The sequence below is a fragment of the Centroberyx gerrardi genome, chromosome 10 (assembly GCF_048128805.1).
Source record: "Centroberyx gerrardi isolate f3 chromosome 10, fCenGer3.hap1.cur.20231027, whole genome shotgun sequence".
NCBI lineage: Eukaryota > Metazoa > Chordata > Actinopteri > Beryciformes > Berycidae > Centroberyx > Centroberyx gerrardi.
Genome location: NC_136006.1, coordinates 25,128,034 through 25,144,467, shown reverse-complemented (window position 1 = coordinate 25,144,467; position 16,434 = coordinate 25,128,034). Strand labels below are relative to the sequence as shown.

Genomic DNA, 16,434 nt, shown 5'->3' with positions numbered 1-16,434 from the left:
GGGCCCACTTACAAACCCTGTATTAGCCTCACTCGTCCCTAAGGCCCTTGGTTTGGTGTGGGCGGGGGTCACTAACCCAACCTTAGCTCCCACAGGCCTAGAAGCTGGAAAAGGGATATTCCCTGAGTTCCCCTAAGAGAGAGGGCTAGTAGTTTTACTTTGCTAGATTTATGACCTATCCTTGTATCTAGATTTTATTTTTAGCCAACCAAGTTTAAAGTACAGGCCACCCTGGCGAGAGCAAACTATCACCCCTGGAAAAGTGTCAGTAGGCTTACCTTTTGTGGTCCCAGGCTCAGAGAAAAGGAAAAATAAAAATAAAAGAACGGTGCAGCCTTGGCTTTGTCCTTCTGAGTTTTTATTAAAGCTAAGTTCACTACACAACAATCCCTTTCAGAGGGTTCAGCTGTCTAACAAAAAAAAGGGTGGTCTTATTTTTATTTTTTAACAATTTTACTCTTGTGAAGCACTTTGTGACCTTGCTCTGTGAAAGGTGCTATACTAAATAAACTTTTACTTTACTTACTTTACATGACTACAGTCATAGGCTGTCACTTGTTCTTGAGTTATAGTAAACTTTGTTATTCTCTGCCACATGTTTTTTTAATCCCAGGCAGTACATATCTTAATCATTTCTCTATACATTTCAGTTTCTGCAAGCGAAGCAAAAGGCATAATACAAAGCTTAATATTGTTACACATATATCACTTGTGTACAGAGCACAGTAGCATACAACTCACAGACACTTTAATGGTTACATACATGTCTCCAGTTGTATATAATTCACAGGCCCTTCAGTGTACCAAGATCACAAAACCTCTATGGTGGCTTATATCATGAGGTTTCTAGGTTACATACTGTTCATGAACTATTTTTGACACTTCTTCTCGCATGTGACTTCCTGAACTCGACTAGCTGCCTCTGTCTGTCTCCTTTCCCTTCTCTTTTCTTTCCACACATATTTTTTCAACTGTGTCTTGCTGACCCCTGGTCCTGCCCTTTCCAAGGCCCGTTGCATCCTAGTGGATGGGCCTACAACCCCTCGCGCCATTCCAGCAGCGGGCTTAACACTGTGTGGAGAAGATTTCCCATCAGTGTCCATACCGACACCAGAATTTCATTTGGGCAAATAGGGCAAATCTACAGCGTCTTTATTAGTGGGGATGGGACGTTTTTTACTAAGAGGGGGGGATTTTGTATGAAAATCTTGCCTGATGCAGCTTTAAAGCCTATAAAACACAAATACTTTGGATTTTTGTCGAAGGTCTTCCTATGATAATGACGCCATCATACTCCTCCTCCTGTTCAGTGTGTATTTTGCAGGTTAATCACACGCACACACACACACACACACACACACACACACACACACACACACACACACACACAAACACACATTCTCTTTTTCACACATGCAAGTGTCAGTAACTACAGGACACATGAATAATGGAGGATACCTGCTCCTGTTACAACACAGGTGCTAATCCATGATCAGAAAATGAGACACACACACACATGCACGCACACACACACACACACACACACACATGCACGCACAAACACACACACACACCCTGGCTAGGTGTGGCAGCAGGGTGACAGGGTAATACACTGGGGTATCAGTGGCACTACTGCACCTGCCATCTGTTGCCCTGTCCTGAGCGGTGAGAGTGCAGAAAGGTGCAGAATCAACATTGGCTACATTCACAGAGAATTCCCTTCTTAACCCGGTTATCCATGTGACTTGCTTTGTGTCGACACATGGAAACACCATAAGTGGGTTAGAATAACCTGCAAAACTCATACTGTGATAATGAGAAATGTGTTTAAGACACCTGGCTTCCCATATTAAACTGGTTACTGTGGCATGGAAACACCTTACTGCTTTCACATCAAAAAACATAGCAGGGACCAGTACTTACTATTGCTACTGGGATCATCATCTCTTTCCTCTGTTTTAGAAGTTAGCTACTATTGCTCAGTCAAACAAGAAGGGGGAATGTGAACTGGTTTCTTCATGGCAACAGGGAGACTCACTCTCAGGGGATCAAAGGTTCATGTAAGAATAAGACCGTAACCAGAGTATGGACAATAGACTCTGGCATGGAAACAGCCAGTATTCATGATGTATAGTATATTAACTGTGTTGCTGTGGTACTAAAGTTAACACCAACAGAATCACGATCCTTAACTAGGAAAGTTATGTCACTTACATCTGTGGGACTTCAATGCAATTCAATCAGACCAAAATACCTTTTTCAACCTTTATTGATCCAGGGAAATTCAACTCAGCACCATGCTCTTTTCTAGTAACATCCTGAATCAGATTCATACAGTTCCACACATTCATACTGGGAGTGGGAGCTGCCCAGTACAACCTCAGTCTTCTAGTACATTTATATGCAAGTTTTCTACATCAATAACAATGCAGCCTACAAAGCTGCACATTCACCTGCAACCCCACATCTTCTCTGCATAAGAACATGCAGATTCATTAATCAGCAAATGCTTCCCTCTTGTGTCCGTTTTGTGCCATTACCCAACCCACTGCAACCATACTGGACTGATCTCTATTTCTCTACATTAGAAACACATTAAGAATGGCTGCTGGTCTTAATTGGTCCTGTTAAATAAAATCTACCCAGCCGGAACTTCAACAACGCAGTTAAAGCTTGTTTTACAGTGCAGTTAATGGGCCTTTAAACAATAGAACAGAACAAAAAAATGGTATGGTAAGACTTAGCAGTCATTATTCCTCACAAGAGGTTATTTTAAACATTTTACTTTCATATATATTTAGATGATTTCAATCTGGAGTTTAAATTAATCAATTAAAATATAATGATCATCATATTTACAATTACTTCACATTTCAGGCATTTAGCTGACACTCTTATCCAACTCACAATGAATAGGCAAAATAGAATAGGCAAACTAAATAAAAAACCTACAAGCAACCAAAATTTCCAAATACAGGCAGCTTTCCGTGATTCATTTAGTGACATTTCCCAAAACTGTCTCCATTTGTTTGTCTCCTACTGACTATTACATAAGAATTCCCTAAATAGAGTAAATCTCCAACAACAAAAGTGCGTCAGATGGCGGCAGGATCGGCGACTACGGTCCATACTGTCCGCTCCACACGGTTTTGCCTGCTGAAGGTCGACCCGGTTCTCCTGTTTCCTCGATCCACAGGAAGCCCACTTGAGTGCCAAAGTTGGGTCCATCTCGGACGTGGGAGAAGAAGGCCTCGGGGTGACAAGAGGTGCAGGGTGTCACACAAGGCTTGTCCGTCACCGTGTCGTCATGGATATGCTCAGGTAGGATCCCGCCTTTTTGGAGAAGAATTCTGGGATGGAGAGTTGGACGTTTGATTTATTTAGCGACATGGTAAAGGGGGAGAACAGCTGATATAAGTCACTCATATATGTAGTTTCAAGCCAATAGCCAATTTCTATACGTCTCTGCTCATATGTCTAACCAGAGAAATCATTCCAGTGTGAGAGGATTTTACTCCGCAGCTTCAGAGTGTCAGTCTGCAAAACCCACCTTAAGAATTTCATTAGTATGGGTTTCAATGGAGTGGGATTTCAATGGGAGTTTTAGTGTCCCATGATGTTGTTTTGAAATTTTTAGACGTGAAAATGGTCAAATTTAAAGATAATGACAATCGGCACATAAAATCTATTGGCAGCTCCAATCAAAAAATATTGGCATCGGCCGGTCAAACACTATCATACTGTATATCACATACAAAATTGCAACATGCTCAAATATTTCACTGTATGTCACAGATAATCTCCATCTTAACAGTGTATGTGGTACCACATTGGCCGGTCGTTGGCCAGCCTGTTCAAAAGGTCAATAAGTGCATTTGTCATCTGTCAAGAAATACCATGTCTTAAATCTTTCTGCCAATGCTGAAACTATAAATCTATGGCTTGGCCCAGAGTGACGAAGGAGATCTGACTGCCATCCAATCACAAATAACGCTCGGAGGTCACGACCTCTCTGTACCCAATCAAACAAGTGACTTCAGGCCAACTGTTGCTATAGTGACAAGGGCTTTATTGGAAATCGACTGGGTCACCCACTCACTCTGTTTGAACACGTGTCGTATAAAAGCCTGATGATGAGTTCACCTTAATGTTGAGCTGAGAGCTGTAAAATCCAGTTTGCTTCAAAAGGTCATAAAAGTCTTAAGGGTCTTGAAAAAGCGCATCACAAGTAGCAGAACTGAAAATTGAGGTCACTTTTATACAAGTAGGAAACTCGTACAGCCTAGCTTTAAAGAAAGTAGGTTTGGATCAATATATCTGTTTGCTGATATATCAGGCTGATATTGATCTGTTCTAAAAAAAGAAATCAGATATCAGTTGCGTCCACTTCTGTCCACAGACATTGTGATCAGATTCCACACAACTATGCATGAATTTGTTTTATTATTATTATTATTATCATTAGTAGTAGTAGTAGTGGTAGTAGTAGTATTATCCTGGGTTTCAATGGAGAGTTTTAGTGTCCCATGGTCTAAATGTGATTTCAAAGGCTTTTTCCACCCTGACAAGAATTAAATTCTGGTGAAACACTGAATACTTATTATTTTTTGGTATGAAAATGGTCAAATTTAAAGAGCAGCTTTGATCCAGCATTCTTGCCATCTGCCTTCAAAAACTCATATCAGTTGAATATCTAACTATTCTATTCTATTCTATTCTATTGTATTCCGGTGCTGTAGTGAACTGTGTGGTGTGTGCTGTACCTGGTGGCGAGGCGGATGTTGACGTGTGGTTTGGGTGAGTGTGGATCAGGAACGCAGTCAGGATGGATGTAGTGAAACTCCAGAGCCTGCTCTCTCTCCAGGGTGAAGCAGCACGCCCCCACCGACGGCCCAATCGCCACGACGATGTCGCTCACCTGGCAACCGAATTCTCTCACCATGGCGCCCACGGTCGCCATAGCAACCCCCATCAGGGTTCCCCTCCAACCTAAGGGCAAGTAGAAAATAATGTGTTTGTTTGGATAAACTGAGTACCAATGGGCTTGGAGGCAAAATTGTGCAACATACTTTACTTAAAAAAAAAAAGAATCAGCAATGGTATAAGAATTTTAGGGAACTTAGGATGCATTTTGATCATGTTTATTAGGGCTTTTCTTTATTTTCTTGCACACTCAGTCTTGTTTATAGTCTATTTTATGTTTATACTCTATTTTTTCCAATTGTATCCTATTACTATTTGATGCTGCAATGACCCACTTTCCCCATGGGGATTATTTAAGTTTTGTTTCATCTCATAAATTTTGAAACACTTCAGTATGCTAGAACTTTTCTGCAAAAGAAACAAAATCAATCGTGACCTCAACATTTTATTTTTCCCAGGTGATCCTGACACCCACCGGCATGAGCGGCTCCGATGACCTTTGACACCGGGTCAGCAAATAGGACGGGCATGCAGTCGGCCCCCGGAGCTGCTATGACAACCCCGGTCCGATCGGTCACCACTGCATCATAGCTCTCTGGCTCGGCTTTCCCCATAACCCAGACATCGCTGGCATGGTTCACCTGCAACGACCAAACAGAACCAACAACAGGTTATTTCATTGGACCTGGAGCCACCTACTTCTGCACAATGACAACCATCTTCTTCAGTGATAAATATGCAAAAAAAAAGCATGACAATTCATTTTCTCTGGTTCATGAGAGATCTAACTTTTGGATAAGACATAAGCTTGGACATTAGACTACATTCTCTGCATATTATTTGGTGCATAATTCCCGGACTGAGCACAACAACTGAGATGATGATGTACATGCACGCATCAATGCACATCATCAGGTTTTCTGTACATATGGTACCTCCATCTGGAGTTTTTGATAAGATGAACATCTAGAATTGCACATATGCAAGTCTGCACATCTGTACCTAAGTTAACTACATGTAGAAAACCGAATAGGCCAATAATGATAAGGTGAATATGTGTATATATATAAATGCCCCCATTTGCTGTATTCTTATTCACAATCTATTTTCTTTGCTGTATTCTCACCCAGTTTCCCTACAGGAATTGTTTAAGTTTCTAATCTTATGTTATCTTACCGTATTTGGAATAATTCATGTAAGGGTGTACCTTGACCAGGCGTAGAGGTTGAGGGTGGAAGCCAGCGTGCAGGGCCAGTCGGCGGCTGTTCTCCGCCACCACGGCCCTGGGGTCCCTTCTCCTGCAGCTGCTGAACAGGTTCAAGGAGGACAGGGTGGGGATGTAGGACACACCGCCTGTACGAGTGCTGAAGCCATGGCCAAAACAGTCTGCTGAGAGAGAGACACACAATAGAGAGAGAGAGAGAGAGAGAGAGAGAGAGAGAGAGAGAGAGAGAGAGAGAGAGATGATGTAATGTGATACTGTGCTGATCCTTGTAGAGAAATGCTCTTTTCTTTTGTCAGGTTCAGCGGTAGCCTGGTAAGTGCTGTTCTTTCTTGTATGGAGAGAACATCATGCCAAACTCCATTCAAAAACCTGGCAGTTTAATGTTGTCTTTGCTCATCTGCAAATGCACACACGTGGTACAACACGACTTAAATCTTTAACAAATAGCTAAGTAAGTAAGTAAGTAAGTAAAAGTTTATTTCACCTTTCACAGAGCAAGGTCACAAAGTGCTTCACAAGAGTAAAATTTTTAAAAATAAGACCATAAATACAGTAAAAAGAAACGAACAATAAAACATAACACACAAAATACAAACACTAGACAGCACGAGGCGAGACAAAGGCCAGTTTGAATAAATGAGTCTTTAGCTGCTTTTTAAAGGCATCAACAGAGACCTCAGATCGTATGTCTATAGGAAGAGTGTTCCACAGTGTCGGAGCCGCCACTTCAAAGGCACCTTTTGTTTTCAGTCGGGCGCGAGGGACAGCCAGTAAGCCCTGGTCAGAGGACCTAAGTGACCTACTGGTGATATAAGGATGGAGCAGGTCAGAAATGTACACTGGTGCCTGACCATGCAGGGCTCTATATGTGAAAACAAGAACCTTTAAATGAATCCTGAACTTGATGGGAAGCCAATGTAATGAAACTAAGATGGGTGTGATGTGAGTCATCCTGCTGGACCTGGTCAACAGCCTTGCAGCGGCATTCTGGACCATTTGTAGACGGTCCAGAGACGACTTGCTGAGGCAGGTGAAAAGGGAATTGCAGTAGTCTAGCCGGGATGATATAAAAGCGTGAATGATCATCTCTAGCTCGGGTTGTGATACAACTGACCTGAGTTTGGCAATGTTTCTTAAATGGAAGAAGCATGTACGGGTCAATGATTTGATATGCTGATCAAAGTACATGGTACAGTATCAAATATAACACCGAGATTTCTAAGATTAGACTGTACAGCTGAAGAAAGGGACCCAATACACTGAGCAACCTTGGAAGCTATGCTATCTGAAGCAATGATAAGGACTTCAGTCTTATTTGCGTTCAGCTGTAAAAAGTTGTTCGCCATCCAGTCCTTAATGGCAGTCAGACAATCGTGCAAAACAGTCAGCTTGTCAGTCTCATCAGGCTTAAAAGAGACATACAGTTGGATATCATCAGTGTAACAGTGATATGAGATACCTTTAAATTTGCTGATAATATGACCTAAGGGAAGCATATACAAAGCAAATAATATAGGACCCAACACAGAACCCTGAGGCACACCACAGGAAAGAGCAGCAGCTTCAGACGTGTAGGGACCAAGCGACAGAAAAACTCCCATCAGAGAGATAGGAGGAGAACCAGTCCAGGGCGCTGCCAGAGACACCCACCCACGTAACACGAATAAAAGGGTCACGTGATAGGGGCGTGATGAATCAGGGAAGGACACTTCGTGACTGATAAGACCCAATCAGGAAGCGAACGTGGGTGTCTGCGTCATCGTTTTCAAAAGTCTCTGTTTCCGCCCGTCCAGACTAAGTTTTTCTAAAACGGGGTCAGCAGCGTTTTCAAAAGTCTCCGTTTTAGGGGTCCGAAAACGCCGGAGTAGTGTGGACGCTAGGCGTAAACGTAGCAAAAGTTATGCGTTTTAAAACAAAAACGTATTAGTGTGGATGTGGCCTAAGCCTTTCAGTCAGGATGCTGTGATCTACAGTGTCAAAAGCTGCGCTAAGATCCAGCAGCACCAAAACAGAACATTCACCCACATCAGAGGACATCATTATATCATTGGAGACTCTGAGAAGAGCTGTTTCAGTGGAGCCACTCTTCAATTTGGCATACACCTATTACACCAAGCAGCACTTATTTCAATAAAGTTTTACCTTTTAGTACTGATTGCCTGTTATTTCGTCATCTTCTTCCACAAAAACACCGTGCAGAGTGGCAGCGAACAGTGAATTATGAAAATTGAGATTTCATTGAAATAAAGTGCTGCTTGGTGGATCGCATGCATGCCGAATTTGCCAAAAGACCCTATCCATTTGCAAAATATATTAAGTCATGTTCTACCCGGTGTGTATACGTTTAGCCATAAGCAAATTTACAGATTTTTGAATTGAGTTGGTATGTTCCCTGAACGGCACTTATCTGGGCTGGGTCAGCGACAGAGCAGCGCCCCTGGACCTGGTAGGGATTCAGTGACTTGCTCAAGGGCACTCCGGCAGGGCGGATGGGTTGAAGGACGGTCTGTCTAACCACTATCACCCTGCCGCCCCTGTATGGAGATTTTTTCCTATCTTTATGCAAGAGCGTGGTCTTTCAATTTGAGAGCATGACTTATTGATTTCACGTTCAGATTTTGTAATGCTTTCCTTCAAACCTTGCCCTCGCACTCAAATATGTCCTGCTTGCACTTAGATTTGCTCTGCTTCTGCTCAAACTGTATGCTTGCACTCAGATATAATGTTGCTTGCACACAGATTTCCTGCGCTCCAGCTTCAGCCCTTCTCCTCGCACTCAGGCTGCTTCTGTGCGCTCGTGAAACGTCTGCTCTCGGATTTCTGCTCTGCTCTCGGATTTTTTTGTGCAACAACCCTGTCAAAATTCCCCAACCAATAGAATGCCAGGTGTAGTGTTGACCAATGAAATGATCCCTGCCTCGTTGCGGGCGCGTTCGCTTTACTTCTTAGAGCGTCCCGTACGGGCGGTTACTGTTTAACCGGGTTCATCCACTCCCGCCCTCCGGGGCTTTATTAAATACGACTTTTGGAATAAAAGGACAGTTAATGTATATACCAGCACCCGTACTTTTTCTTTTACTATAATATAATACTAATAGCTACATAAAATAGTAGCCGTGTAGCACACCGGCCTCCCGTCGGTGTGCTAGAGGAGAAAACAACGTCACCTTCATGACTCAGGAGCGGGAGTCTTGCGGATCACTGGCCAATATGGACCGCCAAAGTCAAGGACCTCAAGTAAGTTTTTTATTTTAATGGTGCTATTACTTCCTTCAAATTGAATTGGTTAAGTCATATTTGCGGCACAAGAATGCATCCATGATAATATGCTTGGCTTTCAAGTGTTGTACGTTATGGGAACATTGTTGCTAGGCAACTAACAACAAAATGGACACCGCCGTGTTTCTTTTTTTCCTGTATTTTAGTGTTTAGGAATGGGGAAAGTACCAACAGCAAAAGTAACCAGCTAACACATTAAGACAGTAGAAAACAAAAGTAAATTCACTGAGCTACTACATTTTAAAAACGCAATTGGTGTGTTGTGTATATATCCTTCTCTTCAAATGATGTTTACCGTTGCTGTGTCAAACTCTGCTCTATCAGAAAGGTTTCACATATTGGAAATACGGTAAACACGTCCCCACTTGCAGGTATCATATTCATATCTGTAACATATCTACAATTAAATCAGTTACATTGCAGACATTAAGCACTAGCTTTCCAGTTGAACAACGAGGGGTCTGTTACTGTTAAAGCTGAGGAAATCCTTAAATTAAATTGTGGGGACGTGTTTACGCATATTATCATGGATGCATTCTTGTGCCGCAAATATGACTTAACCAATTCAATTTGAAGGAAGTAATAGCACCATTAAAATAAAAAACTTACTTGAGGTCCTTGACTTTGGCGGTCCATATTGGCCAGTGATCCGCAAGACTCCCGCTCCTGAGTCATGAAGGTGACGTCGTTTTCTCCTCTAGCACACCGACGGGAGGCCGGTGTGCTACACGGCTACTATTTTATGTAGCTATTATAGTAAGAGAAAAAGTACGGGTGCCGGTATATACATTAACTGTCCTTTTATTCCAAAAGTCGTATTTAATAAAGCCCCGGAGGGCGGGAGTGGATGAACCCGGTTAAACAGTAACCGCCCGTACGGGACGCTCTAAGAAGTAAAGCGAACGCGCCCGCAACGAGGCAGGGATCATTTCATTGGTCAACACTACACCTGGCATTCTATTGGTTGGGGAATTTTGACAGGGTTGTTGCACAAAAAATCCGAGAGCAGAGCAGAAATCCGAGAGCAGACGTTTCACGAGCGCACAGAAGCAGCGGTGCGAGGAGAAGGGCTGAAGCTGGAGCGCAGGAAATCTGTGTGCAAGCAACATTATATCTGAGTGCAAGCATACAGTTTGAGCAGAAGCAGAGCAAATCTAAGTGCAAGCAGGACATATTTGAGTGCGAGGGCAAGGTTTGAAGGAAAGCATTACAAAATCTGAACGTGAAATCAATAAGTCATGCTCTCAAATTGAAAGACCACGCTCTTGCATAAAGATAGGAAAAAATCTCCATACCCCTGCTACAGCAGCTTATTGGTCTAGATAGAGCAATGTTAAGGAATACAAACCTGACCGAGCCATCTGGAAAGTGCAAAAGTTACTAGAGCAAACCCACCTGGAATGAGAGTGGACTTCAGAACAGCGACATCTCCCTTCAGCGCAGGCAGCTGCTGCAGAAAGGCGCGCACCTCTTCATCGACCCTTTCGCCAGGTGAGTCGGTGTGCGCGGGGCTGCAGCTCGGACAGGTGAGGCCGTCTTCAGACTTCACCACATACTCGAAGGAGTACACCGGTGTAAAAAGTGGCTTCTGGTACAAAAGCAGGACCTCCCTGCCCTGCGGGGACGTGAGGACGCCGACTGAGCTGAGGTCCAGCTCGTCAACTGTTTGTTTGAAGCGGTACAAACACTCCGCGACGGTCCGGAAGTCCAGGATGTGGACTCTTCTTCTGCTGTTCCGAAATGCATTTGAAAAGCCGCTGCCGTTAGCCTGCTGACAACGCTGTCCGCACAGTAAGAAAATGTGTGTGTCCGCGTCCTTATCGGTCAAAGGGAAAACGTTAGCAACAAGTTGGTCCAAGGATTTGCTGCTGCATGCTGGACACCGACCGTGAATCAGATCTACAAGTAAAACCTCAAACATTGTAGGCGGTGTAGGTGTAAACTACTCAAAACGCAGAGGAAGAGTGTCATCTACGGACCTAGACGCGCTTGTGCCGACGCAGAAACGGGCCATGCCTTATTTATGGCAGGGAGGAACATGCCTGGTAATCATAAAATAACGTAGAGACCACAGCGGAGAGTCTGTACTTCCTGATTTGTACGCCTGCTGCCTGTCTCCACCTACCACGGAAAACCCTCGTTCAAGCTGCAGCATGTGGAGTTTCTCAGCGTGTGCAAGTTTTCTGAGGCTTTGCTGACCGCAGTTCTGAGGTTTTGCTGACCTGTGCGTGAACCAAAACGACTAAAACAAGTCAAACTTTATTTTGTACAGGCCATTATTCGAGGAGAGTCAAGACGCTTCACTTGCATTCACTTAAAAGCAATAAAAGTATAACATGCAATGGTATACAGGCCAGAGTGGCTGACAAAGGAAGTATTCACATAGCCTACACATAGCCTATCACATAGAGAAATGTACAAATACACATATTGCACAGAAAAATAGACATATGCCTATATTAATATCACACAGAGAAAATATCTATATAATTAAATTACATAGAGAAAATATACATATGTCCATATCACATAGAGGGAATAGACATGTCACATAGCACACATGGAGAAAATAGATACATAGACACATCACAGGAAAAATATGACATATTGTATATACATATTACATAGAGAAAATACACATGTACACATATCAAATACTGTAGATCACAGGGATAAGACCTAGTCACTGGCTTCAGAGTAAATAATTAATCCTGTTTTTAAAAGAGGTTTGAGTTGGGTCACATCTGATGTCCTCTATTAGGTCCTCAGGTCCACCATTACAACAACTGTGAGTGTAATGGCTAAAAACAGTGACATGAATACTAACCTTGAATAACAATATTGCCCATATTAGAGAATAGGGAGACCGTTGCACTAATGCATTTACTCAGAGAGGTGTAATTACAAACTTAAGTATCCAAAATTTAAATACATTATATCTATTACTTAATTCAACATATACTGAATTGAATATGACATGGTATTCATGACATAAGGCAACATCAGTTACTAGACTCATATTCTGCAGACTTAAACTTCACTTCTCAATAAGTTTGAGTTACGAATGAGGAAATTGGGAGTGAGTAAACGTGCTGTGTGTGTGTGTGTCTCAGAGAGAGAGAGAGAGAGAGACTGACTGTGTACTTCCACCTGACTGATTCACCTGATAAGTGGAGGATGTAGGAATTTCCCAGGGCTGTTTGTTAACCACAGTGTCACCATAAATATTCAGCTTGTACATTACAAAACAAAGGCCAAAAGAAAGAAAACATTTTTGAAAAACTTCTGTCTGGATTGAATAGACTTAACCTGACCTCCAATGTGACTGATCATGCTATTCTAATTGACATATTGTGCGATTGGGTTGGGCCAATAAAGTAAAAAGGGGCAAAAAGTCTAATATTTCCTGCCCCATAGCACAAAACGACCATAATATATTTACAGGGGGTTCATAAGGTTGTGGAGCAATACCAATGACTCAGCGATTACTTTGGGTGCAGAGATTTCTGGCTTTCAAAACTCATTTTCCAGCCTGTACTCTTACTTTGGAACAAAAACTCCCCACCTATTAGAATTTCAAGACAGTCGCAATTGCCAAGCACAAGGGGTGCAAAAGGAATTTGAATGGGTGACTGGTGCTGAATCATTCCAAGGCAGTTACACAACATGAGACTGACACACTCGGTGCACGACAAAACATAACAGGATCTCACAGTACAGATAAGACTAAACAAACACACTATAAATTACAATGTAGCTAACAGCATTGGCATTGTTGGTAACAGTTGAGCTAAGTACAACTAGGCTGATACACAAGATACATAAGTGATAGTTGTGCAAAATACATCTAGGCTTATATACACTGAATGTACAAAATATCAGGGTAATTTTACTCTTTTCACAAAGTACATTGATGAGGTGAATCCAGGTGAAAGCCATGATCGCTTATTGATTTCCCTAATTAAATCTATACCAATCACATAGGAGATGTAGGTAAAGAGAAGCAAGTGAGTTACAGAAGGATTTTGAAGCTTTGAGACAACTGAGATGTGTATTTTGTGAAAGTGGCTGCAACTCAATATCAGGAAGATGTCAGCGATGTGCAGATCAGGTGGACCCAAATGCAGAACAGCAAGGCACGAGGCAGGCTTGGAATCAACAAAGGTTTTACTGGTAGTCTCAGCAGGCAAAGAATACAGAACATGGGTCTAGACTAACAAACAAGCAGAGAAAGGTGGGTGGCTGACAACTTAAATACTAGACTAGCAAATGAACTGACAGCTGGTGAGGCACTGAACGGCATGTGGGGAACACTGGGACGCCATCTGCTGGAAAATCCCAAACAAGGCAGACTAAGGGACCGATGAGAGGGAAACTGAAGCAGGGCCAGGTGTGGAGTCAGGGTGACCACAGGAGACAGAGGTCGTGACAGAAGATGTCTCTCATATTTTGTATATTCAGTGTATAGCCTGAATAGTTTAGACTAGATAAGCGGATTAACATGGTTTAGTCAGCAGAGGTCAGAGGTCAAACAGGAGGTTGTCCAGGTGGGTGGGGTCAAAAGCCACCTTCTTCTCCTTTTCCTGCTCTGGCGTCATGCAGGTCTTTGGCGTTGGATTGGAAGGAGGGAGAGCCAAACCAGACTGAGATGAACGATGTGAGGAAGCTTTCAGTAATGAATCAGTAGAACTGGACCAGGGTTGGTTTTGACACGTTGAGCTGCTGACGCTGACGCAGGAAGAACATCCTCTGTTGGGCCTTGTTGATTAGATTGGAGATGTTCTTGTTCCATTCGAGGCCGTTACAGATGGTTTTCCACAGGAATTTAAAATGACTCGGCTGTGTTCGCAGCAGCACTTGATTACCAGCAGGAGACAAGCCGGTGGGTTCTTGTGGAAATCAATCGTCATCTTCAGCGGCACGCCAAGACAGCAGCCTGGCCACTTCTCTGCAGTCGATGGACTCCTCGTTGCCTTTGATTGAGGTCCAGTTAAGGTGGTGTGTGCAGCCTGGAGCAGCTTGACGGAGGGGTCACTGAAGGTTCAGCCATCGGCGCACAGGGAGAAGAGGAGAGGGAGGATCAAACAGCCATGTGGGGTTCCTGTTCTCACTGAGAGACCTGGACCTCAGGAGGCTCCACCTTCTGTCTCCTGCCTGTCAGATGCATGTTGTGCCTTGGCCAAATTATTTTTCGGCATCCTTTCATCGCAGTTAAACCAAACAGTCCCGTTCCCAAGCTGGCGGTATTACATGCTTGTCTAGTTGGTGTCAAGAACTGGATCCTGCAGTTTTCCTTATGATAAGTACAGAGAAAACCGAGGTCCTTGTTATTGGGGCTGAACACGTCTCGAGACAAATTTAGAGGGTTGTGTCTTGGTTGGTTAACTGCATACATCAAGCCTGTATCGAAGAATCCAGGTGTTATCTTCGGTTCTATTCTCTTCCATCAGGGACGTTGTCTTCATTTTACAGCATGAAAACAGCAGATCAGACAAGAATCACATAAGATAAAATGAACCTTTAATGATCCCCATGGGAAAATTGGGTTGTTACAGCAGCAACTAGCAATAGGATACAACAAAGAAAACAGAATATAAATAAGAATAGAATGAATGGTTTACAACACTACAACATATTACATAGAAATATATCAATGACAAGCATGAATAAAATATAAATCGCAGCATGTTCACACAGGGAGGCCTACTGGTTGTGGCCGGGGGGAAGGAGAGGAAAGGCCACTCCTCTGCTAAGATTTATCATGTGAGGCTGCGGTGAGTGGGCTGATGAAGGCTCCAGGATCAGGTGTGTGTGTGTGTGTGTGTGAGAGAGAGAGAGAGAGAGATCAATAGATAGAGAGAGGAGGAGGCCAGCCGACAGCATCATTTTCTACAAGGCAGTTACTGTGCGTCATGTGGCGAAGTGAATTTTTCCCCCAGCAGACAGACATGATATGCTTAGTGGTTCGGCCCAGCAGGGAGGAGGTGGAGGGTGAACTCACCTAAACTCACTTTACCCACCTTTTCATTCGATGAATAGAGTGTACCACCTTTTTTAAGGCTGGCATGGATCTTTATGTTATAAATTCACAGTACACTGCATAGTAAGTTTTCTCAAACTGATGAGAATAGGGTCTTTTAACGGGGAAAAAGGGAGAAATTAAAGCTTTACTGCTAATTTAATTGATTTTTGTTCATATTGGTGGTTGCTTGCCTTATGATGATCACAGACTGGGGTCATAGTTTACCCTCCTTTTTATTTACATCATTAGATCCCTCTCTTCTCTTACTGTAATACCCCCAGCCCCTCCTCTCCTCCTCTTCACTCCTCCTCCCACCGCGCACATTTCCTTTTACTCCAGCCCCATTCGTCCCTCTTTCCCCTCCCCATGTCTCTCTCTCTCTCTCTCTGCCCCCCAGGCTCCAGTCAGATCATATCCAACCCCCACCCATCCGCACCCCCTCCTCCACCCCAGCCCATCAGCCCCTCTGAAAGGACAGCCACAGAAAAGATTACTGCTCTAGCATGAAATTGAGAACCATCATGGTTGGGAGGATATAACTGCTGGTTATAGCTTTCTGGCTCTCTCTCTCTCTCTCCCTCTGTCTCTCTCTCTGAGGAACTATTCACTGTCTGCTGTCATCGTTGATTTAACACCAGCGATCTGAAACAGCATGTCTAGCCTTTTTGCCAATATCAGCCGAAATGTGCAATAATACAAAGACATAAGAATAAAAAGCGATAATAATGGGTGGCTAATATTTCTTGATTTGATATACGTTATTGATCCCACAAGTGGTGAATTGTCTTTCCTGTCTTTCCTCCCTCAGGCAGCAGGTGTGACCACACAGGGGGTCCAACCATGGACCTCCAGCTGTACAACCACTAGGACATCCTGTTGCCCTATAAACCTTAAACTAGCAATATGTAGCCCTACTGTGGACTTTGCATACACCTGCATGGATCTACTGTTTGTTAATATCTATACATCTGTATTCAAATCCTAG

The 16,434-nt window shown here is 43.2% G+C and overlaps 1 protein-coding gene across 2 annotated transcripts; it reads right to left on the bottom strand.

Annotated features, from left to right (window-relative positions):
• Positions 1 to 2,259: 2,259 nt before the first annotated feature.
• On the bottom strand, positions 2,260 to 11,487 carry lacc1 (laccase (multicopper oxidoreductase) domain containing 1). 2 transcript variants are annotated; one of them, XM_078286093.1, is made up of 5 exons: positions 10,823 to 11,487; positions 6,131 to 6,312; positions 5,399 to 5,564; positions 4,764 to 4,989; positions 2,260 to 3,350 (listed from the first exon to the last, which is right to left on the bottom strand). In XM_078286093.1, exons 1-5 carry the CDS (start codon positions 11,346 to 11,348, stop codon positions 3,119 to 3,121), a joined length of 1,332 nt encoding a protein of 443 aa, XP_078142219.1. In that variant the 5' UTR covers positions 11,349 to 11,487; the 3' UTR covers positions 2,260 to 3,118. The 2 variants fall into 2 exon arrangements, with proteins under 2 accessions (XP_078142219.1, XP_078142220.1); XM_078286094.1 differs by having other exon boundaries at positions 6,131 to 6,309.
• Between the last annotated feature and the right edge of the window lie 4,947 nt (positions 11,488 to 16,434).